Source organism: Podarcis raffonei, chromosome 1 (assembly GCF_027172205.1).
Source record: "Podarcis raffonei isolate rPodRaf1 chromosome 1, rPodRaf1.pri, whole genome shotgun sequence".
Classification (NCBI taxonomy): Eukaryota; Metazoa; Chordata; class Lepidosauria; order Squamata; family Lacertidae; genus Podarcis; species Podarcis raffonei.
Window position 1 is genome coordinate 8,973,263 of NC_070602.1, and position 24,961 is coordinate 8,998,223.

Here is a 24,961-nt window from a genome sequence, read left to right on the forward strand (position 1 = left end):
TTTTATTATGTGATAGCTGAATGCCGCATTGCATTCTCAGTTGTTTTCAAGTTTCCCTCCCCATTGCATCTTCATTTTATTTTACTTTTTCTATTTCCGCATGCATTTGTATCGGCTACAGTTTGACTGCATTTTATGTGTGTTTATATCAAGAGATTAAATAATTTTTATATTGATGAATTAGAAGAGAAAGAAAGACACATTGCAGCAAGGCAAAAACTCTGTGGGGTGGGGCAGGCAAGAGTCAGTGGTGGGTATGGCAATATCCCGAGGGCCAGATACAGAGGTGTGGCCTGAGGGTCCCACACCTGACCTATTGACATTAACGGAAGCTGGGCAAGAACATGCATCCATTGTGTATTTGTGTGTGTGTGTGGAGGGGATGCCGCTTGGCTTTTCGGCTCCACGCACCCAAAATGTGCTGGGGCGACCCTGGAAGAGGCTGAGTACCGGGGCTTCTGCCGGGGTACTGAATCCCCGCCGGATAAGGAAGGCGGCTATTTATGGGGACAGGCAGACATTCACTTCATAACCTACTTGTTCAGAATAGCTTCCCTGTCATCTCGTAGCCAACAGTGAAAGAGCTGGCTTGGTATGCGAGACCCATCCCAGCCTGGACAAACAGCCCTGCAGGCAGCGGGTTGGGAGGCGGCTGTCTCCAGGGAGCTTAGCATGGTCTGGAGAGGCAACACCAGCAGCAGCCTCCCAGCCTGTTATATAACAAACAGCCCCCTTTGTTTGAAAGGACAATATTTGTTTTTCCTATCGCAAAACCCCTGCAGCCTCAGACTTTGCAGGAGAGCCTCCTGTTTTGGCACTGCTGCAAATGTTTGTCGCTTTCTGTGACCAGAGACACCCTAGATCAGGGGTCAGCAAACTTTTTCAGCAGGGGGCCGGTCCACTGTCCCTCAGACCTTGTGGGGGGCCGGACTATATTTTTTTTGGGGGGGGGAATGAACGAATTCCTATACCCCACAAATAACCCAGAGATGCATTTTAAATAAAAGCACGCATTCTACTCATGTAATAATAATAATAATAATATTAATAATAATTTATTTATTTATACCCCGCCCATCTGGCTGAGTTTCCCCAGCCACTCTGGGCGGCTCCCAATCAAGTGTTAAAAACAATACAGCATTAAATATTAAAAACTTCCATAAACAGGGCTGCCTTCAGATGTCTTTTAAAAATAAGATAGCTGCTTATTTCCTTCACATTTGAAGGGAGGGTGTTCCACAGGGCGGGCGCCACCACCGAGAAGGCCCTCTGTCTGGTTCCAGGCAGGCCCCACAAATAACTCAGAGATGCATTTTAAATAAAAGGACACATTCTACTCATGGAAAAACACACTGATTCCCGGAGTCTGCGGGCCAGATTTAGAAGGCGAATGGGCCAGATCCGGCCCCCGGGCCTTAGTTTGCCTACCCATACTCTAGATTGCTTCGGCTGCTAATTCGGGTTTGTTTACAAGGGTGGGAAATCCCCAGAATCATAGCATCTTAGAGTTGGGAGGGGACCCTGAGGATCATCTAGTCCAACCCCCTGCAATGCAGGAATGTTTTGTCGATTCCACTCTTCAATGCTCTAGGGCAATGTGGGGGGAACCTCTGTCCCAGGACCTAAAGGAGCCTGCCAGGCCGGCATCTTTCCTTCCAACTCTGTAGTCCAGCTGTTGCCAAACTGGTGCCCACCAGAAAATAGCAAGAACTGAGCACAGGAGCACTGCTCTCCCTTCCTGTAGTCTCTCGCAACAGGTATTCAGAAGCTGATCGCCAAAGAATTGATGCTTTTGAATTATGGTGCTGGAGGATACTCTTGAGAGTCCCATGGACTGCAAGAAGAACAAACGCATCCATTCTTAAGGAAAACAGCCCTGAGTGCTCACTGGAAGGACAGTGAGGCTCCAATACTTTGGCCACATCATGAGAAGAGAAGACTCCCTGGAAAAGACCCTGATGTTGGGAAAGATGGAGGGCACAAGGAGAAGGGACGACAGAGGACGAGATGGTTGGACAGTGTTCTCGAAGCTACCAGCATGAGTTTGACCAAACTGCGGGAGGCAGTGGAAGACAGAAGTGCCTGGTGTCCATGGGGTCACGAAGAGTCGGACATGACTAAACGACTAAACAACAACATTCAGAAGCACTGCTGCCATTGATGGGCTTGTCCTCCTTGAATTTGCCCAATCCTCTGTTAAAGCCATCCAAGTTGGTAGCCGTTCCTGCCTCCAGTGGCTGGGAGTTCCGCAGTTTAACAACGCGCTGCGTGAATAACTCCTTCCTTTTATCTGTCCTGAATCTTCCAACACTCTGCTTCGCCGGGTGTCCACAAGTTAGAATGTTATGAAGGAGGGAGAAAAATCTTTCTCTATTTTCTCCATGCCATACACAATTCTAAAAAATTATATCATCTTGCTCAACTTTCCCCTAATCTAAAAAAATCCCAAACGCTGCAACATTTCCTCACAGGGAAGGTTGTCCCCCCCCCCCCCGCCGCCTTTTCATCTTGGTTGCCCTTTTCTGAACCTTTTCCATCTCCTTTTCGAGACGAGGCGACCAGAACTGTACGCAACATTCCAAATGTGGCCACACCATAGATTTGTATAACAGTGTGATGACGCCGACAGTGTTACTTCCAGCTCCTTTTCTAATGATCCTTAGCCTGGAATCTGCCTTTTTCACAGCTGCAGATATTTCGGACTTCAGATCCCGGCAGTCTCAGCCAGTATCCTGAGAGGAGTTGCGGTCCGAAATATCAGGGGACACCAAGTTGGTCTGCCGCAGCCGGTCGCTCCCACTGTCAGGTTTTTTACTGAAGCAAATCAGAGAGGAAAAGGTAAAAAACAACAACAACCACACAATTGAAATCTTGTTGAAGTTTTGTCTCTGTGATTGGGACTGTCTGTTTGTCAAACACGGACTGCCATTTCTTTTTTTAAACACTTCTCAGTGCAGTGTGTTCTTCACAGCACAACAGCCGATGCCTCCTGGATGTTGGTAGACTTTATTTTTGCTCGGTCTTCCCGTCAAGAGCTCATCTTGCCAAGTTTGGTCCTCCAGCAAATCCCTCCTCTTTGATATAATCCCTTTCGACCTTTCCTTCTTCCCCTCTGCCGTGCGCAGCAGCAAAAATGGCACCTGCTCGTAAATAACATTCCAGCCCTTCTTACAAAGCCGATCTGATGCTGTAAGAGGTAAATTAAATGATACAATTGCCTATAGGTGAAACTATTCTCGATCTGAAACATCTAAAGTTGGAAAACCAAAACCAAAAGAACAGCTCGCAAGGTCCATCACCATTATTGCCATGTTAAATTTCTATACTGCCACTCACAGGGCAGTTTACAATATAAAATATAAAACCCCAAAAACACATACCACAATAACAAACCATAATAACCCCCTCCCCCCCAAAAAAACACCACACATAGAGTTTAAAAGGCCATAAGATTGCTTATTTAGCCAGAAGAGGAATGTTTTCGCCTGGTGTCTAAAGATATGCAATGAAGGCGCCAGGCAAGCTTTCCTGGGGAGAGCAAGCAGGGAGCCACCACAGAAAAGGCCCGTTCTCATCTTGCCACCTCCAGACCTCTCGCGGAGAGGGCACACAAAGAAGGGCCTCAGATACTCAAGCAGTTCTGTACATTATTTCCACTGCTCAACATCAAAAAAACAAAGATCATGGCCACTGGTCCCATCACCTGCTGGCAAATAGAAGGGGAAGAAATGGAGGCAGTGAGAGATTTTACTTTCTTGGGCTCCATGATCACTGCAGATGGTGACAGGAGTCACGAAATTAAAAGACGCCTGCTTCTTGGGAGAAAAGCAATGACAAACCTAGACAGCATCTTAAAAAGCAAAGACATCACCTTGCCAACATAGGTCCGTAAAGTTAAAGCTATGGTTTTCCCAGTAGTGATGTATGGAAGTGAGAGCTGGATCATAAAGAAGGCTGATCGCCGAAGAATTGATGCTTTTGAATTCTGGTGCTGGAGGAGACTCTTGAGAGTCTCATGGACTGCAAGAAGATCCAACCTCTCCATTCTGAAGGAAATCAGCCCCGAGTGCTCACTGGAAGGACAGATCCTGAAGCTGAGGCTCCAAGACTTTCGCCACCTCATGAGAAGAGAAGACTTCCTGGAAAAGACCCTGATGTTGGGAAAGATGGAGGGCACAAGGAGAAGGGGATGACAGAGGACAAGATGGTTGGATAGTGTTCTCGAAGCTACCAGCATGAGTTTGACCAAGCTGTGGGAGGCAGTGGAAGACAGGAGTGCCTGGCGTGCTCTGGTCCATGGGGTCATGAAGAGTTGGACACGACTAAACGACTAAACAACAACAACAACAACAACAAATGCATATTTCTGCACTGTTTACCCCAGTGCTTGCACTTTTGTGGATATTACTTAACTGGAGAACTCTATTGCAAAATACGGAGGAAAGCAAACTTCAAAGGATGGCATGGTTTTGATTGGCGCATTGCTTTGGGAAGCGTGCAAAGTGGATCGGATTTCTCTCCTCCATCCCTACTACCTGTCCTTCTTGGGCTATTTACAAAGACACCCAAATATCAATTGTCATCTTCTGCAGAAGAAACCGACCCTCAAAAGGCACTCCGGAATTTCCCAGCACTCAAGAGAAATGTGGATCAAGCTACTATTAATAATCATTGAGCTGCTTTTCCTGGAACTTCCCAAGATGAGTGACGTCTTTCTAGACGAAGTCTGGAGTATGCTTAATTTCTGGTGGTGATCTGATTTTGTATCCACCCCCCCTCCACCCTTTTGAAGAAAGGCCTTGAATGCTTTTAGAAAGCTCGATATAGGTCAAACTTTGTGGTTCAGAACCCGTTCCATTGTAATCCACTTTAGGTACTTCTAATAGATTTCCTCCCCCTGCCCACTGGCTTTAAGCTAAGTGCCCTTATAGAGCCAATGCCTTCCTTTCATTTTCTTGCAGGCTGCAGTTAAATGGAGTTTACTCCCTTTTTGAAAGTATGGATTATTTATAGTCACTAAAGAAAAGAGGCACAAATGCTGCCTTGCCATTGCGGTTGCTCTTAAATGCTTTTTATTGATTTAACGGTTTTGCTCGATTCTTCCTGCCGAGCCAATGAACTTTCAATCAGAAGTTGTTTCTCATTTCTCAGAGGCGTTTGGTATAGAAGGGCACGTGATATACGGAAGACAGCAGGGAGTGCGGGTTTGTGGCCGGTTCGCTGGAGGGAAGGAGGCAGAGAGACTGAGACACCTTTGCAAATAAGGGTGCAATCCAACTTCACCTAATAATATATTATTATTTATTATTTATTATTTTTATTAATACCCTGTCCATCTAGCTGGGTTTCCCCAGCCACTCTGGGCAGCTCCCAACAGAATGTTAAAAATAGAATCAAACGTTAAAAACTTCCCTAAACAGGGCTGCCTTCAGATGTCTTCTAAAAGTGAGATAGTCGTTTATTTCCTTGATATCTGATGGAAGGGCGTTCTACAGGGCGGGTGCCACCACCAAGAAGGCCCTCTGCCTGGTTCCCTGTAACCTCACTTCTTGCAGTAAGGGAACTGCCAGAAGGCCCTTGGAGCTGGACCTCAGTGTCTGGGGGTGGAGATGTTCCTTCAGGTATTCTGATGCCAAGTACATCCACAGCACTGCTGGAAATGGTGACTAGGCTAGAAAAGGGAGGAGCCAACCAGGCCTGACCCAACCACCTCTCTATTCTCAAAATGCTGTTTCAGGGTCTTCCATTGGCTACCACCAGCAGGCAGCCTGCCAACAGCATCCTACCTACATATTTGATAGGTGGAAAGGGAGGTTGGTGACAACCAATGTGAGGCTGCCTCAGCTGGGCAGGGAAACGCCTCCAGCCAATCCCAGGCCAATGTAAGGATAGAGGCTTGGATATCTCTGCCAGTTCCTATCCCATCTGCCCTCAAATACCTATATGAGACATCTGTAGTGCGTCAATAGCTGGGGTGTGTGTGTGATGGTCCAGAACCAGCCTACAGGTGAATTTTACTCGCCCTAGGTGATCAGGTGACTGGCTATTGGTATGCCTGGGCTAGAACGCTTGACTTTAACAGAAGGATAGGAGCTTTATGTTCATTTCTGCATATACCACTTAAAGCCGAAAGCGGCTTCTTAGCAGTTTACAGGTATAAAAGCCAATTAACCAAACGTTACCCAAGTTATGTATAAATATAAAGTTTATTCAGTATATAGTGTTTAGAAAAATAAGTTCACATTTCAGAATACAAACAAAACGAAACACCAAAAAAAAACCACTTAAATTTTTCCAGTCACAAGCTTCTATTACAGTACAACATACATACACACATATTTTTTCCCCTCGATCTCTTTGGTTGGGGGGTTAAAAGCATGGCAATCTCTCTTGTGACATGCAATGCATCATCCCGGACAGTGCAGCAAACAACACTTCTGCCTCTTTAAACATCTACCTTTCGTGTTACGATTCCATCCTTTGTCATAAGGCACAGTCAAAACCATATTGATTTACAGTTCTGGGCATACAGTTTGTGCGCAACGAAAGAAAAGAGACTTCCTAAGCGTAAATTCCAAAGACTAAGAAATCCACATGCTTTTTCTTTTCTTTTACAGCTGAGAAATGTAAAAGTTCCCTGTATTATTAGCTTTCCTACAGTATTATTATTATTATTATTTTAAAAAAGAAACTTACAAAATGCATTATGTTAAAACCACCCTTCGAGAAACGGCGGCTTGCAGAGATACAGGAAAGTTTCGGCAAAAGAGCTTATGCATATATTAAAACCTTTGCTGCATTTGCTCCTGGTAGCAGTTGCCTTTGGTGGTGGCTGGTGCCCACTGAACTGGTAGGGCAGAAAGCAGGGAGGCCATTAGTAGGTAGCAGTAGAGCCAAGACAGGCAGAGTCACCCCCACCTTCAATGATTGGTTTTAAGGAGGGAAGGAGGCAGGTGGGAACTGCTTGAGGGCAAACTGAGGTTGGTGGGACAGTGGCCTACCCTAATGGACCAGTCCACACGAGCATCCCCATGTCAACAGCAAAGGAAGATTCCCCTGTATATACGCTTGCCTGGTTCCAGTTAAGTTCACCAACAGCCATGATTTGGTGACATGCTATCAAGGAGGCACCCAATACACAAAATGACCAAAGGATAACATACAGACATCATTTTTAATAGCCCTCGCTGCCAGCTTTCCAAGATTATTTCTGGATTCCTTTTAAATTTGAGCAAAACGTATACAGAAAATAAATATTATATAAGGTAAAGGTAAAGGTACCCCTGCCCGTATGGGCCAGTCTTGACAGACTCTGGGGTTGTGCGCCCATCTCACTTAAGAGGCCGGGGGCCAGCGCTGTCCGGAGACACTTCCGGGTCACGTGGCCAGCGTGACGAAGCTGCATCTGGCGAGCCAGAGCCGCACATGGAAACGCCGTTTACCTTCCCACTAGTATGCGGTCCCTATTTATCTACTTGCACCTGGGGGTGCTTTCGAACTGCTAGGTTGGCAGGCGCTGGGACCGAGCAACGGGAGCGCACCCCGCCGCGGGGATTCGAACCGCCGACCTTTCGATCGGCAAGCCCTAGGCGCTGAGGCTTTTACCCACAGCGCCACCCGCGTCCCTAAATATTATATAGATGTGTATATTTTTTTTAAAAAAAACTAGTAATACTTTCCGACAGCCGCAACCTATTCAGGGACTGTGAAGACAGCGAAGAACAAATTTTTGTGGAGTTCAACAAGATACGACCCTTCACCCACAAATCTAACTAAGCAAACGGAGAATTCGGTTTCACAGATTTCAAACTTAAAAGGAACAGGGCTGTACGGTCAAAGTATTCCAACATACATGGATTTTGTAATATTGCTCACATTTCCAAGAGATTCTGAATTTCTGATTTTGTGTTCTCTGGGTAAAGCAATTTCTCACTCAGCCCTTTGGCATGCAAGGATTGTATTTTTGTGGTCCTCTCTTATGTGGGGAGCTGTGAGCAGGGACTGCCCCACTCAGCTGAATTGCTGGCGAATGTGCTACGCAGACAATTCCCACATATTGGGACGTGGCTTGAGTGTGACTTAGGGGAGCACACCCAAGCCCACTTGCAAGTGAAAAACACTGGGATTTCCTCGAATACATTTTGCAAATTTGGAAATCGAGCTTTTAATGATCAAAGCCAGAATTTTATTTGTCTGCAAGAGGAACCAGACTTCATTTCAAGCTGAATTGCATCGAAGTGATTCCAAATGTTAGGCAACACTTCTGGACAAATGCTATTGTAATTTTGACAACACCCCCTGTCATTCTTCCCACCACCTCCCCGTTTCTCATAACCTACCGCTCGACTGAGCAAATTATCTAATGATTATAGGCTCCCCACACTCCATGGAAACATGTTGTTTGTTCCAAGCCAATTTGCAGAACAAACCCAAATAGAAATATTTTTAAAAAAACACCTGTGAGAAGTTATTTAGCTTGGAACCAAGCTCTATAGTAGGCCTTGCTAAACTGGTACCCTCCAGATGTTTCGTTTGGCCTGATGGAAACTGCAGTCCAAAATATCTGGAGGGCAACAGAGTGTCAATGGCTGCTCTATGAAACCGCCACACACTGCTGTGCCACACACCTCCGTTCTGTTTGAGACTTATCCCACGTTTCTAAATATCGCCAGAAGAAAATAGCCAGTTCCAAAAGAGTCATCATAACCCATTTTACTGCTGGCCTTGTCACTCCTGGGGTGTATTTGAGTTTCACGTGGCTATTTTCTGACATGCCACCACAAGGCAATTCTCCACCTCACATTTTGTACGGTGAAGTGCTCTGGTGGGAACCACAACATGAAAAGCTCACAAAACAAATCACATCCTCTATTCTGTGATTTCCCCCACCACAAAAATGGGGGAATCAGACCTTGGTAGGCTGGGCTATGATTTATTTATTTCTGAGAAGCAAAGGCCTAGTTTTAAGGCAGCTGTGAACAAATAATTGTACTGGGGGCATAGAAACAGAAAGGACACCCTTTCTGAATTACATGTATACACATTTCCTAATTGAAAAGCAGTTGCCTGTGTTACTGGAGAGAAACATGAATCGAAAACCTAGTTGAAATACACTAGTTTAAAAACCAAACAAACCACCCCCAAAGGGTGCAGTGACTTGGCCTCGATCCTATCTGCTTGCAGAAACCACAAGATTACAATTATTTAGGCCACATGTTTCGTGAACTGCTTAGTTTTACGGGAGATCTTTTGAAAAAACAAACACATAGCATCGCAATTTTTTCTAATAGACTTTTAGCAGTGGAGTTATTGTTACAATAGGTTACCAGTAGAACCATTTTCAGACCGTGTCTGGGAGTTTGAGGGTCTGGGCGTATTTAAAACTACCTGGAGAATGGAACTCGACATGCTTAGCATATGATGATGATGATGATGACGGTGATGACTGTGTATTTTGTTTTGAAAATTCCCAGTGATAGGAGGAATCTCTCTGTCGCCAAAACTAGCAATATAGCTTTTCTCCCTAAGCTTTTCTCGCTAAGGTTCACCCACCCACCCCATGGGGTACAAGATTTCTCCAAAACAATACTCTAATGGTTATGGGGTTGCTCGTGCGTAAGTTGCCGCCACTCCTGGGTAGGTGGCCTGGTTAAACCTTTCCTGGCTGGACAGCCCCTCACTTCGTGGCTGCTCAGTCGCTGGCAGAATCCGACAGTGGGCGTTTCTTCAACCTTTTCCAACATAAAAGTTCTTTGACGCCCAGTCTCCTCCTAGCCTCCCTGCGCGGAAGCCTTCTGCGCAGGGTGGGCGTGGGTAGCGGAGGACCTGTGCTCTCTCCGCTGGTGTCCAGTGAAGAGTCTCTGAGCCTGCTCTCTGCTTCCCCCATTGGCCCCCCTCCATCCCTGGTGTTGCGCTGATTTTCTTCCCCAACAGGAGACCTGCCTCTCTCCCTACTTGGCCCCTCTCCAGCATCGTCGTGGAGCCTCTCCTCCTCCTCTCGTTCCGATGGCAGTTCCCTGACAAATACCATCAAGTGTGATAGCCCAGGTGAAAAAAAATCACAACATAGTTCTTCATGTGCATATTGGCTCTAGGTGCACCAAACGTGCACCCCCAAAAGCCTTTGTTGGGAGGTCTCCAAACCTATGCAAACACCACCAACTGGTAGTTCTATAGAGTGGGGGCATCCTGAGATGTTTATTCTGTCTTAAGTGGACACAGGCTTAAAGCACCAGTGCACAACGCACACTTATTTGCTTCCTGGAAGGCTTCAGAGCTATTGTAAAGTAAAAAGAGCCAGTCCTCTGGGATAGGAAGAGATGTTGCATTTATACACAGCACCGCATTTGCAGGGCAGCTCCACACTTCACAGTTGATGTGGAAAGCAGTGCCAGGTACATATAACTACCTCTTACATGCACAGGTGTTTTTAGGATGTATGTACAAGCATGTATCTGCGACAATGGGATTGCACGCACACAGCTGCAATTAGGAGTCTTGGTAAAACACTTCAAAATAACAGTCAGATCAAGAGTTAGTGGCAACAGGTGCTGGCAGAACCACAAAGCCTTTCCATGAAAAGAACCATTTCCTTTAGCACGCCATCAAAGAATATTTGCTCAACGCTACTCCTTCCCCCAAGAAAACCTTTGCATAACAAAATACTGGCCTTTTGGAACCGTGATCCTGTCTGATTTAAGAGAAGGATCTGCACAACTCCCCAGAAGGGTTTGACAACGACAAAAGGTAAGTGAAAGAAAATTGAGGCAAAGTAAAAGACCCGGGCGAGGGTGCCTACGAAGGATGACTGACATGCACTCAAAAACCAAGAGTTGCCCAAGAGAGGATACACAAAAATAAGGGATGCTTGACATGGAAGGATTGTACCTTGGAATGCAGACATTCACTGGCAGACCACAATGTGCAGGATTGTGACCCGGTTCACATTTGATAACAGCAACATCAAGTGTTTCGTTGCATTTGTAAATGGGCCAGTAATACAGTGGTACCTCGGGTTACAGACGCTTCAGATTACAGATGCTTCAGGTTACAGACTCCGCTAACCCAGAAATAGTACCTCAGGTTAAGAACTTTGCTTCAGGATGAGAAGAGAAATCATGCTCCAGCGGCACTTTAGCCCATTAGCTAAAGTGGTGCTTCGGGTTAAGAACAGTTTCAGGTTAAGTTTCCGGACCTCCGGAACGAATGAAGTACTTAACCCGAGGTACCACTGTACAATGCCACTGACAGAACTTTCTTCAAAATTCAGAACCCAGTCCTTTTCAAGCAAGGCCAATTCAGACGTTTTAAGTAATCAAGTGCAGAGGACACACGTTTACATGTGTGAAGGAGTCTTCTCAGTGAACTGATGAGGACCTTTCAAAAGGGGGCACTGCTCTATAAACCTGCTGCCCACAGATGTTTTTCACAAAGAGGCCCAACTGAGCAAAGGTCCGACAACCTCGAACTGGATTCAGAGGAGCTCTTTGGCAAACAGAAGGCCTCTTCCTGGAGGAGAAGGGCTTTTCGTTTTGTTTTCTGGCTTAGTGCAAGATCCTTGTGTGCGAAAAAGAGAGCCAAAATCCAACGGTTAGCACGAGACCTTGAGCAAGATCTCAAGTTTCATATCACAGTAAGAGTTGGAAGGGTCTCCTGGGGGTCATCTAGTCCAACCCCCTGCAATTCATTATGGTGCAAGATCTTCCACTGGCTCAATTTATTACATTTTGTGTCTCTTCAGATCCAGCCCACCAGCTGCATCTTCGAATCGTAGCCACACTTTCAACTCTACAATTCTATGAAATCCTATAACAGGCCACTCCAGGGTCAAACTGAGCCAGAAATTGCCTTTTTTGTAGCCTAGGATACTTAAGGTAAAGGCAAAGGTACCCCTGCCCGTACGGGCCAGTCTTGACAGACTCTGGGGTTGTGCGCTCATCTCACTCTATAGGCCGGGAGCCAGCGCTGTCCGCAGACACTTCCGGGTCACGTGGCTAGCGTGACGAAGCTGCACACGGAAACGCCGTTTACCTTCCCGCTAGTAAGCGGTCCCTATTTATCTACTTGCACCCGGGGGTGCTTTCGAACTGCTAGGTTGGCAGGCGCTGGGACCGAGCAACGGGAGCGCACCCCTCCGCGGGGATTCGAACCGCCAACCATGCGATCGGCAAGTCCTAGGCGCTGAGGTTTAACCCACAGCGCCACCCGCGTCCTTAATTTCCCTTAAAAAAAAACCAAACCTGAATGAGATAATTATCAAAACTATGCCAAGGAGGTTCTGTTTAGCCACCGTGAGAGAAGCACACAAATTCTGGCATTCTTAAACCTCTGGAGCATGCGCTCAGACTGGGTCCAAGGCAGCCGCAGAGAAAGACACACTAAAACATGTAAGACAAACTTTGGATTCTTTAAAACTAAAGGCGGCAGCGGTGGCGAGCAATCAAACAGATCACACTCAACACCATTAATTAACGGCTAGATAAGACAGCTGAAAAGGTTCTTGCCATATAGTATGTTTTGGAAAGTATTCATTTTCAATGCTCCTGTCTGTCGGAAATAAATAAGTTAAAAAAGCATTCTGGTAAAGCACAAATTCCATAGAATCATAGAACTGTAGAGTTGGAAGGGACCCCCAGGGTTATTGTCATACTTCCTGAGAGGCAGGAATCTCAACTAAAGCATCCATGACACTGCTTAAAAACCTCCAAGAAATGAGAGTCCACAACCTCTCGTGGGAGTCTGTTCCACGGTCAAACAGCTCTTACCATCAGAAAGTTCTTCCTGATGTTTGGTCGGAATCTCCTTTCTTGTAAATTGAATCCATGGGTTCGAGTCCCACCCTTCGGAGCAGGAGAAAACAAGCTTGTTCCATCCTTCCCATGGCAACCCTCAAGTTATCTGAAGATGGCTATCCTGTCTCCTCTCAGCCTCCTCTTTTCCCAGCTCCTTCGACCATTCCTCATAAGGCTTGGTTTCCAGGCCCCTGGTCACCTTGGTTGCCCTCCTCTGCACATGCAGTAGCTGTTTTTGGACTACAGTTCCTATCATCCCTGACCACTGGTCCTCCTAGCTAGCGATGATGGGAGTTGTAGTCCAATAACAGCAGGAGACCCAAGTTTGGGAAGCCCTGTATTAAGACACTAACGGGTTGTAAGTGCGACAAATTAGGCAGACTGAGCTTACTGGGCTAGTGCCCTGCTTGCCTTCCACTGGCTGCATTCACCAAGTCCAGGAATCCCACAGGTAAAGGAGGGGAATTTGCACCAGTTCCAGCTGCCCTGAGGATGGTGGGGGACCATAAACACTTTCTCCAACGCCCCGATAGCAATTATGGTTTCGCAAAAGCTCTCCTGACCAGGTTCTGTTTGCTCATACTACCATTTGCCCAGTAAACAAGCCGATACTAGGCCAATTACAGATCAGGTCAAGTTGTTTGTCCACTGCAAATAAAGGCCATATAATGGTTTTCTGGAGACCTGCTCGTGAGATAAAAACAAAGAGCCCCTCTGCTAGCATTGCCTAGCTCTGCAACAGAAGGGGAGGGACGAGAACCATAGGACTGCAGTTAGATTTCTCCCCTTATCACTCTCACAGACTCGCTCTACAAGGGACTTCTGAGCATCTCCCTTGCAGTTCATGTCACAAGCGATGGATGCAGTTAATGCAGGTTGGGACCACGGCGGAAGAGGAAGCTGAGAGAAATTTAAAGCAAGGTTTAAGCATCGCATGCGGAAATGCCCTTCGAGTTTATTGTTTCAAAAAAGTAAAATGTGCAAACAAATCCTTTGCCGTCATCTTCAGAGTTATTAAAGACGTGCTTGTTGTTGACTTTATTGCACGCAGACAAAAAGCAAATGGGATCAAATATTTGGCCAGGCTGAGATTCCAAGCCTCCCTGTATATGTTGCAAATGGCACTACAACAATTCTATTTCTGAGTAACGTTAAGGGGCTGCTTATTCTAGATCAAAGGTAGATCCAGGATAATGTGGGCCAAAGAGGAGATTACCAGCTGAGTTCAATCTAGTGGAATCCTTCTTTCACAGACATAGGGATCCGCCCCCCCCCCCCAAATTAAAACTGGGAAGCAGACATCAAGGTTTATATTCCAAAATCCCCTTTTGCCAAAATCACTGCAACTCCAAAAAGTAAAGTAAGAAGAATGGGCAGTATGGGGTGGTTGGGGTAGAGTTATCCAGTTTCAAATGGTTTAATCTGTTCTCTTTGTGCACCAAGGGGGCAATTTCACCCCAAGTAACCAATCACAATTTCCATATTTATCAGAGCACCGGCACTAGTTTCAAGGGGACTGCGCAGATAAATAAGATAAATCAGGTTAGACTGCTGCAGAACAGAGTTCACATTTTGTACATTAGCTGTGCTTGTTGTCACAAAGATGTAAGGCCACTAGGCAAAAAGGCACGCGGGATTCTTCTTCTTTAGAAAAATACATGAACCTTGTAATATTACTTTAAAGAAGAAAACACAAATTCACAGGGCAGAAGCGGTGCCAGGAGGGAAATGTCCCAGACTCTCCGAATTGCATCCGTTTATATTCCAACATCAGAAAGTTTAACCTTTTGTCTAAATCAGTCTGAAAAACATTTTTTTAAAACACCACCACCAATTGATGCAAGCCCTAGCAAAAGGGGGCGGGGAAGGTTTTTAAAATGGTCAGAAGTGACATCCTGTTCAAAAATATCAAAAATAAATTAAGCAGTTGTAAAAACTGTTCTAAACATGTCTAAAAATGATAAATGGGACACCAGCAGCTATAAATACAACCCAACATACTAATAAAAAGAGGCGTCCCTTTTGGAGCAATTAAAACAATATTTACATAAATAGTGGGGCGGAGGATTCTACGTTGCATGATTTCAAGTTGCAAAACGGACTTTTTCTTCCACAGCACTGATTCCAAATTCTTAGAGCAGGAGTTGTCAATATGGTGCCCCTCTAGGGTGTGTGTGTGTTTTAAGACTCCAACTCCCATCATTCCCACCCAGCATGGCCAATGATCTGGGATGATGGGAGCTGTAGTTTAGCAGAATTTGGAAGGCACCATGTTGGTTAATCCTACCTAAGGCGCAATCTGCATTATACATTTAAAGCAGCAGCATACCTGGGAACTGCGATTTGTTGAAGTTGCTCAGAGTTCCTAGGGAGAGGGGTTGATTATGCTGGGAATCACAGCTTTACGCAGCAACTTTTTAAAAATAAACCCCCACAGTATCCAGCATTCTTGTGGGGAAGCGATGGCTGTTTAAAAGTGGTGTAAGAGGGCTTTCAATACACATATAGTGCAGACGGGGGCCTTACAGAGAAGGAAAGAAAAAGTCATGTAACGTTTCAGGAACCACAAAGGCTGAGGGCACAGAACCTTCGGTTGCAAAAAGGACTCTGATGCAAAAAGGAAAAGAGGGAAAGGAAAAGAAAAAAAGTTGTTTGCCATTGCGCCTTCTCCGCCAAGGAGGTAACAGCAGCTCATGAGGTATCATCTAGAATATTCCTTAAAAACAAACACCACCTTCGTCAATGCCCAGAAGTATCCAGAACAAAATGCGAGAGACTGGCTTCCCAAACCCAGACTTTTCAAAAAGGTAATTCTCGTTCCTATCTAATATTTGGAGGATATACTTTCTGAAAATACATGGAAGTGTTGCATGTCTAATAAAACTATTTGGATTATATTAGTAAGCCAAACCATCCCGTATCTGACTGCTATGTTGTACCTCCCTCCCCCCCCGCCCCATTACCAAGTTTAACAAAGGTCAGAGTTCATGCAAAAAACGCATGGCGATCTCATATTCCTAACGGAGATTTCCACTTCGTTGTAGCAGACCCTTCAAAATGTGCTCTCTTTTTTTGGTTATTCTGTATGCATATCTTGACTAGGTGAGAAAAAACAACAACAACACTCTGTGCGTCCTCGGGCCTTGTGAGGAAGAGACTTCTCTATGGAAATATGAACCAAAAAAATTAATTATTATTATTATTAATTTACAAGTCTTGCATATCTTCATCCATTTGAACTGTCTGGAGCTTGGCCAGCTGCTTTTTGTCTGTCTCCAGCTCCTCGCAGATTGCGTCGACCATATTGCTCATTACGTATTTGGTTTTCGAATCCAGCATCATCAAGCCGCTAGCAGATTTGCTCTCTGCTTCGGACAAGAAGTTTTCCTTTAGGCTGGTGACCGGCTGCAGCACCAACCGCTGCTCCCGGGCGAAATGGGGGTGCACTTGCGCCAACGGGTGGGGTCCGACGTGGCCGCCAATGGCCGGGCCGATCCCCCCCAGCGCCGGCTGCGTCGCCGAAATGGACATCAGGTCGTGGCCGGCGAGGAGGGAGCAGTTCTGGAGCGTTGCATAGTTTGAGTTGGTGATGGAAACCACGGTCGCCCCGCTTGTGGCGGGGGCTGACAGGGGCGGGCTCTCGGACACGGGCGAGCCGAGTTCTTCGGAGTTTATCAGAGTGGGCGGGCCCAGGGAAAAGTTATGCGACAGGGTGACGTTGACGAGCGAGGAAGGCCCCCCGCCGGAGAGGCTGTCCGAAGGCAGGGTTGCGTGGAGTTGCGGGTTCTGGCCGAGGGACATTACTTGAGAAAACACCAGGCTGGCCTCCAGGCCTTCCTGCTTGACTGGCCCGAGTGCCTGGCTGGAGTTGGGGAGCGTGTACACCACCGCGCTGGGAGGAAGGTTGCTGAAAAACACTTTCCCTTGCTGTGCCGCGGCGGAGTCGCTTGTAAACGTGCCGCTGCTCGGGGTGCTTTGATTTAGCGGCAAGTTGCCTGCGGTGGGAGAGGAAGGGAAAAACAAACAAACAGGAAAAGTCTTAAAGTTGTGCATCAGTGCAGAATAAAGATTGCAAAGTCAAGGTCGCACAGCCCATGTGCTTCTGAGTCTCCTGCGGCTTTCCTAAAAGACACATTACAGTGGTACCTCAGGTTACAGACGCTTTAGGTTACAGACGCTTCAGGTTACAGACTCCACTAACCCAGAAACAGTACCTCAGGTTAAGAAATTTGCTTCAGGATGAGAACAGAAATTGTGCGGCGGCTGAGGGAGGCCCCATTAGCTAAAGTGGTACCTCAGGTTAAGAACAGTTTCAGGTTAAGAACAGACCTCCGGAATGAATTAAGTTCTTAACCCAAGGTACCACTGTAATTAAATAGTAATAATCATAATAATAATCATAAAATGTTTCAGGACCGCCTCCCTCCATACGAATCTACCTGGACCCTGAGATCATCCTTTGAGGCCCTCCTCAAGAGGTCCAGAGGGTGGCAACACAAAAAGGGGACTTTTCTGAAGGGTTTCCTGTCTTTACATATCTTTAGGCACCAAGCGAAAACGTTCCTCTTCTCCTAGGCTGACTGACTGCCAATGCCCTTTTAAATGTGTTGCGGGAAGGGATTATTGGTTTGTTTTTGTTCTTCTTTTTATTATGTATTTTGGGTTTTTTATATTGTGATTTTATGTTGTGAATTGCCCTGAGATTTACAGATGAAGGGCGTTATACAAATTTTTGATAAAATGTTAATGAAAATGTTAACAATAATAGTAATAATAATGTGTTTCTGTGTCTCCTGGGCTTTCACAAATTAAAAACTTCCCTGAACATGGGCTGCCTTCAGATGTCTTCTAAATGTCAGCTAGTTGTTTATCTCTTTGACATCTGATGGGAGGGCATTCCACAGGGAGGGTGCCACTACTGAGAAGGCCCTCTGCCTGGTTCCCTGTAGCTTTGCTTCTCGCAGTGAGGGAACGGCCAGAAGGCCCTCGGCACTGGACCTCAGTGTCTGGGAAGAACCTCAGCATCCGGGCAGAATGATGGGGGTGGAGACGTTCCATCAAGTATACTGGGCCAAGGCCGTTTAGGGCTTTAAAGGTCAGCACCAACACTTTGAATTGTGCTCGGAAACGTACTGGGAGCCAGTGTAGGTCTTTCAAGCAAGGCAGGAAATGCACCCAAAGGAATTTAACAGAGGAGCTCTAAGCTCCAAGCCAAAGAAAGGCCTGCCCCTTTAAGCCAAGGATGGCCAATCCATGGCCAAAAAGATGCTGCTGCAGTACAGCTCCCACCAGCCACTGGCCAGAGGTGGTGGGAATTGTGGTCCAGAAAGATCTGCAGGGCCTCAGGTTAGCCACCCCGACTTTAAGCCTTCTGTTCATTCTCAGGCGTTGTCAGAGCAAGTTGCTCATCTGAGTGCTATTCTTGCTGCCTTGCCAAGACCAGGATATGACACATCCGAACGCTTGGCTCCAGGCGCCTGGATTAGATCTATAAAGATCTGAATTAGAAGAAAAGGAGCTTCAGAATGATGATGCACTGCTAATCACTCCTTGGCCACTGCCTTCACGAACCCGGTGCCATTGAAGATGTTTTTGACTGCAACTCAGATCAGCCCCAGCCAGGCTGAATAATCAGTTTCTGGTTCTGTGGCACTATTAATTTTTTTCTGTCGGTAGAACACCAGGCTCTTAACCTCAGGGCTGTGGGTTCACGATGGGCAAAAGTTTCCTGCATTGCAGGGGGTTGGACCTTCCAAGTCTACAATTCTATGATTCTCCCCCCTCCCCTGTGCCAATTTTATCCTCGCATCAACCCATAGCTGTCAACTTACAGATTTGAAAATAAGGGACCAGCAGCCTCGAAAATAAGGGATCAGCAGCCAAAATAAGGGATCGCCTTTCCTTTTCCCCCACCATGTGCCCCCGCTCCAGACAGATCTTTTTCCCGGCAAGAGCAAGTGGGCCGTCGATGACGTATCCATCCGATTCCGATCCAAGCACTCAGCACAGGTATGTTCAACTTCTGAGCCCCTCCGAGCCAAAGGCAGAAAGCCCAGCCAGCAGCCAAACGAAGCCTCAAGCGGTGGTTCCCACAGCACAGCAACCCAGCAAAGGGGATGCAGCAAGGAAAACCACTGTCACCTCTCCGCTGGGAAGCGCTGAGCAAAGGTGAGTCCCCAGGCAATGCGGCCGATTTGATCGGCACAAGGCATGCAAGCTCTGCGTTGGGTGTGCAACGCAGCCAAGCAACACAGTTGGAGCCTCCCTCCTCCCTGGCCGGCAGGGAGGGAGGGAATGGAGCTGCTTCCTTTGAAACCCGGGAAATTTAAGGGACATCATCAATAAGGGACAGTAGCGGGACACGGTGCTGGGATAAGGGAGTTTCCCGCCAAATAAGGGACAGTTGACAGCTATGCATCAACCCTGTGAGGCAGGTTAGGTTGAGAGATTGTGACTGGCACAAAGTCATCCATTGAGATTCATGGCCGAGCGGGGATTTAAACCCTGATCTCCTGGGTCCTTGGTCCAACCCTCTAACCGCTACCCCACAATGGCTCTCAGGCAGTTTTATCCAGCAACTGCGGCATTGCCCAAAAGTTACGAATGACTCGCACGTTAACACAATTGAAGAAGTCAGTTCCCTGGCCCTTTAATCCGCCTCTTAAGTTATGGAAGAGAACCAGTACTGAAAAAAGAATGGCAGAAGAAAATGATGGACTATATGGAACTTGCCGAACTGACTGGGAGACTCCGGGACCAGAGAGAAGAGACGGTGGAGGAAGATTGGAAGAAGTTTAAAGAATATTTGAAAAAATATGTTAATATTTAAATCTTCGAACAGCTTTGGAAGTGGATATAGGCTGTAGGGTTAGAAGTAGAAGATAGTGTATTTTAAAATAGTATTACTTGTAAGGGATAAAATGTGAAGATTATTATGGCAAAAGAAAGTGTGATAAAAATGCTTAAAAATTATGATATATGTAAACTGCTAAAGATGAGGTAAAATGAAAATCAGATAGGGGGAAGTTGGGGAAGCTCACCTAACAATGTTTAGAACAAATAGGTATAAGACAAGAATTTGTTTGTTTTTTTTGTTTGTGTTGTTTATTTGTGTTATAAAATGAATACATTTGGGGGGGGGGGGAAGAGAAGAGAATCAGTACCGAAAAAGAGAAGAGAATCAGTACTGAAAAGCAAAGCAAAGCAACTTAATGTGAATCGCAGTCAGATTAGTTTTTTTGAAGAAGGCACCGGAATGCAAATTCTAGCTCAGCAAAGAACAAAGAGGTATTTTGAGAAGCCCAGAGGGTGGAGTGGAGAACTATTTATAAGGATCTCCTCCAGGGTAGAAGAAAAATGGAGACTGGAGATGTGAAGCCCTTGGCTCCTTGCAGCAAGTTGTTTGATGCAATTAAAATTCAGTCCAGGGAGATCGTATACCAAGTTCAGAAAATGAGCTCTCACTTGACCAACATAGGTTACCTTACTGTTTGCATTTGAGATCTGCTTACTTTGGTTGCCTGTTATAAATGCAAAAATGACCAAAGGAAAAAAATAGAGTTTGGAAACTGTGGTAAGCTAGGTTACTAACAGGGCCTGGGAATAAGGGACACATCTAACTAGTTTGAAAACAGCTATGCTGCCTCCCAATCCATTTCTGAGCCAAATTCAACATGCTGGTTTTGACTTCTAAAGCCCTATATTAAGGGTTGCTAACCTGTAGCCCTCCAGGTGCTTTGGACTACAACTTCCACCAGCTCCAGTTCACATAACCAATGGTCAGGGATGATGGGAGTTGTAGTCCAGCTTCTGGATGGTCACAGCTTAGCCACCTCTGCCCTAAATGGTTTGGGACCAGGCTATCTTAATGGCCATCTCCTCCTTCATGAGCCATGAGTCAGATGGGTGTGGTGCAAATAATAAAATTATTGTTATTATTGTTGTTGTTGTTGTTGTTATTCCCCAGAGAACCTTCTACACATGCCCTCTCCCTTCAGATGCAATGCAGGTAGGGAATCTGTGAGAGTGCCTTCTCAGTGTTGGCTCCCCAACATAGAAACTTCCTTTCCACTCCTTTTCATGTATGCTAGCCACTTTTACAGAAAAGGATAACTTTAAAACAAAGAAAATAAAAACCCACACGAAACTAAGCTTGCTTCGCTATTTCAAGAGACATATTTGAAGAGATGCGCGTTTCAGAAAACTGGGAGAAAATGGTTGCTTCCCTCTGATTCAATATTGTTTAAGTGCTTTAAATTTCAACCAAAGGTACCCACAGACATCACTTTTCAGGTCTGATTTAGATGGTGTGCAGTTCATTTATTTATTGGATGCATGTGACACTTGAGTGGGGGGAGTGATCCTCAATGTCTAGCAGCCAGAATCCTAGGCTTAGATCAATGAGAATAAGCCACACATGAGGAGGGGGGGTTTCTTCAATTTTCTGGTAATCCCGCTTCTGTTCCAGCCTTCCGTTTCACCACCAGGAGCCATTCTGCTCCAGAAGACTCAACCTCCAGGAGCCATTTTTGGGGAACGAGGCTGTAGAGAGACCACTACCACCCCTCAAGGACAGCATGTGAGGTGGCCCAGGGAGGACTGTCAAAAACTTCCACAATTTTAATAATAATAATAATTCATTTAAACCCCGCCCATCTGGCTGGGTTTCCCCAGCCACTCTGGGCGGCTTCCAACAAATTATTAAAATACAATAGTCCGCCAAGCATTAAAAGCTTCCCTAAACAGGGCTGCCTTCAGATGTCTTCTGAACGTCAGATTCTTGTTTATTTCCTTGATGGGAGGGCGTTCCAGAGGGCGGGTGCCACTACCAAGAAGGCCCTCTGTCTGGTTCCCTGTAACTTGGCTTCTCGCAGCAAGGGAACCGCCAGAAGGCCCTCGGCGCTGGACCTCAGTGTCCAGGCAGAACGATGGAGGTGGAGACGCTCAAATGACCTGATCAAATGACCTTCTCTTTGCAGAAAAATTCCTTCTGTGTACAGAAGGGACACACTTATGCATTCCATACAGGAGCTTTCACCCACCTGATGTTTTGGCCTACAACTCCCATCAGCCTCAGCAAGCACAGCCATAGACATCACAGCAGGGGCTGATGGGAGTTGCGGTCCTGGAGGGGAGCAGGCGGGTGAAATCTGACATACGAAGCACGGCTACGAAAATATCCAAGAGACTCAGCTTTCCGAACCCCGTAGAAAATTGGAGAGAGAGAAAAACCTACCTTGGGAAGTTGCTGTTGATACAGGAGGGAGCTGGACCGGCGAAAAACTGATGCCTCCGTTGAGGAGTTGGCCTCCGTTTGTTGCCGAATTGGGAATCTGGACGACGCCATATTGGTTTATTTGGACAGGGCCTGTGAAGGTAACAATGGAGCTGCCGTCCTGCGAGGCGATGGCTTCTTCGCTTTCTTCCCTCTTCACCTCAAGGCTTGGTATCAGACCTGAGAAAGAGGCAGAACTGGGGCTGTATGCTGTCGTCGTCGTCGTCGACGGGGCCGCCGAGTTGGACATGGAAGTCTGGAGGATTTTGAAGTCCTTCACGTCTTCCGACGAAGAGGCCAGCATGTCGGCCAAGGGCATGCCGTTGCTCAAAGAGCTCGGAGACGTTTTCGGCGGATTCAAGGGCACCGCTTGCGAGGCAGCGCCCACGTTCAGCCCGTTGAGGAGGACTCCGTTGGGCCCCTGGATGAAAGAGGTGCCGTTAAGGAAGACGGGGGACGGGTTGGCGGGCACCAAGTTCCCGTTCAACAAAACCCCAGGGGAGCTGAGAGATATTTTGGAGTTTCCAAGCTGCTGCATGTAGATAGGCTCAATGTGGCCAGGAAGGCTCAAGGTGGCACTTCCGTCAGAGGCGCTGGCAAGCGGGTGGGGAGACAAGTCCTCTTGCCCCTTGCTGGACTCATCTTCCGTGCTGGGGTTGCCATCCGACTCGCTGCAAGGCAAGAGAGAAAGAGCAGTGAATAATTTCCATAGGGCTACTCTAAGTTGAGACCAAAGGTACATCATCATCATCATCATCATCATAATTTATTATTTATACCCCGCCCATCTGGCTGGGTTTCCCCAGCCACTCTGGGCGGCTTCCAACAAAACACTAAAATACAATAACCTATTAAACATTAAAAGCTTCCCTAAACAGGGCTGCCTTTAGATGTCTTCTAAAAGTTTGGTAGTTATTTTTCTCTTTGACATCTGGTGGGAGGGCGTTCCACAGGGCGGGGGCCACTACCGAGAAGGCCCTCTGCCTGGTTCCCTGTAACTTGGCTTCTCGCAGCAAGGGAACCGCCAGAAGGCCCTTGGAGCTGGAACTCAGTGTCCGAACAGAACGATGGAGGTGGAGACGCTCCTTCAGGTATACTGGACCGAGGCCTCCAATTTGATTTGAACAAAGCCTTGTTCTGGGGGCAGGGAGAGTCTCCCTGCACACAGAAAACTATAACGTAATGGGAAAGATTTTGAGGCTATCCTCCCTGAAGACACACATTTTCCATATAGAGAAAACTGCTTTTTGTCTTGAGTTTAAAGGACAGCAGACACACAGCTCTCTCTCCTATCACCTGAAATGGTACAGCCCAGGATAAGAACTCTGCTGGGTCAGGCCAATGCGCCATCTTGTTGTTGCTGATATCAACAACAACAACAAAATTATTATTGATACTTATTCAAGGATATACAAAAATTCACACCCACTACTAAGCCTCTTTCTATAATACATGGAAATAATACAGATACTTAATCTAAAAAAAGAACAGAAGCAGAAAGAAGAAGAAAAGGAAAAAGAAAGAAAATTATACTGAATAAATACTGAAGGAGAAAGATGGACTTATGAAGATTTGCTAGTAATGGATGGAAGATTACGCCATATGAGGAGATAAAAAATAAATTGACAGGCTGGATCCAATAAATAAATTGGACAGGCTGGATCCAATAAATAAATTGACAGGCTGGATCCAATTTCATCAAATCAATGCTATGTGGACTGAAGATAAAAAGAATGGGATGAACGAAAAAAAATCCAGATTCCAGGTAGAAATATTAGAAAACAAATCAAAACTCCTATCAAAAATGTACAGCCAGTTGCTTGAATGGGACACTAAAGATGAAGAAATAAAAGAAGTAATGGTGAAATGGGCGATAGACTTTGGATACAACATAGAGTTTGATAAGTGGAAGAAACTTTGGAATAAAGGTATGAAATTTTCGGCATGTACAACACTTAGAGAGAACATGAATAAAATGATGTACAGGTGGTACATCACGCTGGTAAAATTAGAAAAAATGTATAAAACCGGAGACAAATTATGCTGGAAATGCAAGATTAAAGAGGGCAATTTTTACCACATCTGGTGGTCTTGTGAAGTAATTAGAAAGTTTTGGGAATCTATTTACAATGAATTAAAAAAAAAAATTAAATATACCTTCACAAAAAAACCCGAGGCCTTCCTTCTGGGGATAATTGGAGAAGAAATTAAAAAGGAAGACCAAACATTTTTCCAATATGCAACAGTGGCTGCTAGAACACTAATAGCACAAAACTGGAAGACATCAAAAATCCCAACTATAAATGAGTGGCAATCAAAATTATTTGACTATATAGAATTGGCAAAAATGACACAGAAAATAAGAAACCAAAAAGGTACAAAGTTTAATAATGAATGGAATAAATTTATGACATATATTGAAACAGATGTAAAAAATCTAAAAATCACAGTAGGCTCGATAGAACGCTTGCGACGCAAAGAGTTTTAAGAAAATAAAACTGCAGATAGGAAACCTTTTGTAACATATTCCAAAACCGAGTTGAAGGGAAGTCAACTATTGTTGTGTGATTTAGTTATTTAGTTATTGTAAGTTTAACTTGTTGGTGTTTTATGTTATGTAATGTTTTTCTTCTTTTTTGTTGTTTTCCTGTGTTTTGTTTGTCTTTTTTGTTGCTTTAATGTTTGGTGTTGCATAATGAATTTGAAACTAATAAAAATTAAATAAAAAAAAAGAAAGAAAATTATAAAGAAAAAAAAAGACTTTCGGTTCTCTGTCCTGCAGCTAAATAGAGTATTCACTCATCCAACCATTCTATCTTCTATAAACCAATTAAAAAAAAACCTTCAAATCCAGATACAGTGGTACCTCAGGTTACATACGCTTCAGGTTACAGAC

At 45.6% G+C, this 24,961-nt stretch overlaps 1 protein-coding gene across 2 annotated transcripts in view; it reads right to left on the bottom strand.

Annotated features, from left to right (window-relative positions):
• Positions 1–24,961, bottom strand: part of LOC128419807 (homeobox protein SIX4-like) — a 168,625-nt gene that overhangs the window by 124,590 nt on the left and 19,074 nt on the right. The window contains exons 2-3 of one of the 2 annotated variants that reach the window (XR_008331928.1): positions 22,027–22,736; positions 12,702–16,786 (exon numbers count right to left, since the gene is read on the bottom strand). Coding sequence is in view for 1 of the 2 variants with exons in the window: in XM_053401036.1 (XP_053257011.1) it covers positions 15,999–16,786; positions 22,027–22,736 (1,498 nt within the window). In the remaining variant the exon portion in view is untranslated. Of the gene's footprint in view, positions 1–12,693; positions 16,787–22,026; positions 22,737–24,961 lie in introns of those variants that run through there. The other variant, XM_053401036.1, reaches the window with a different exon arrangement.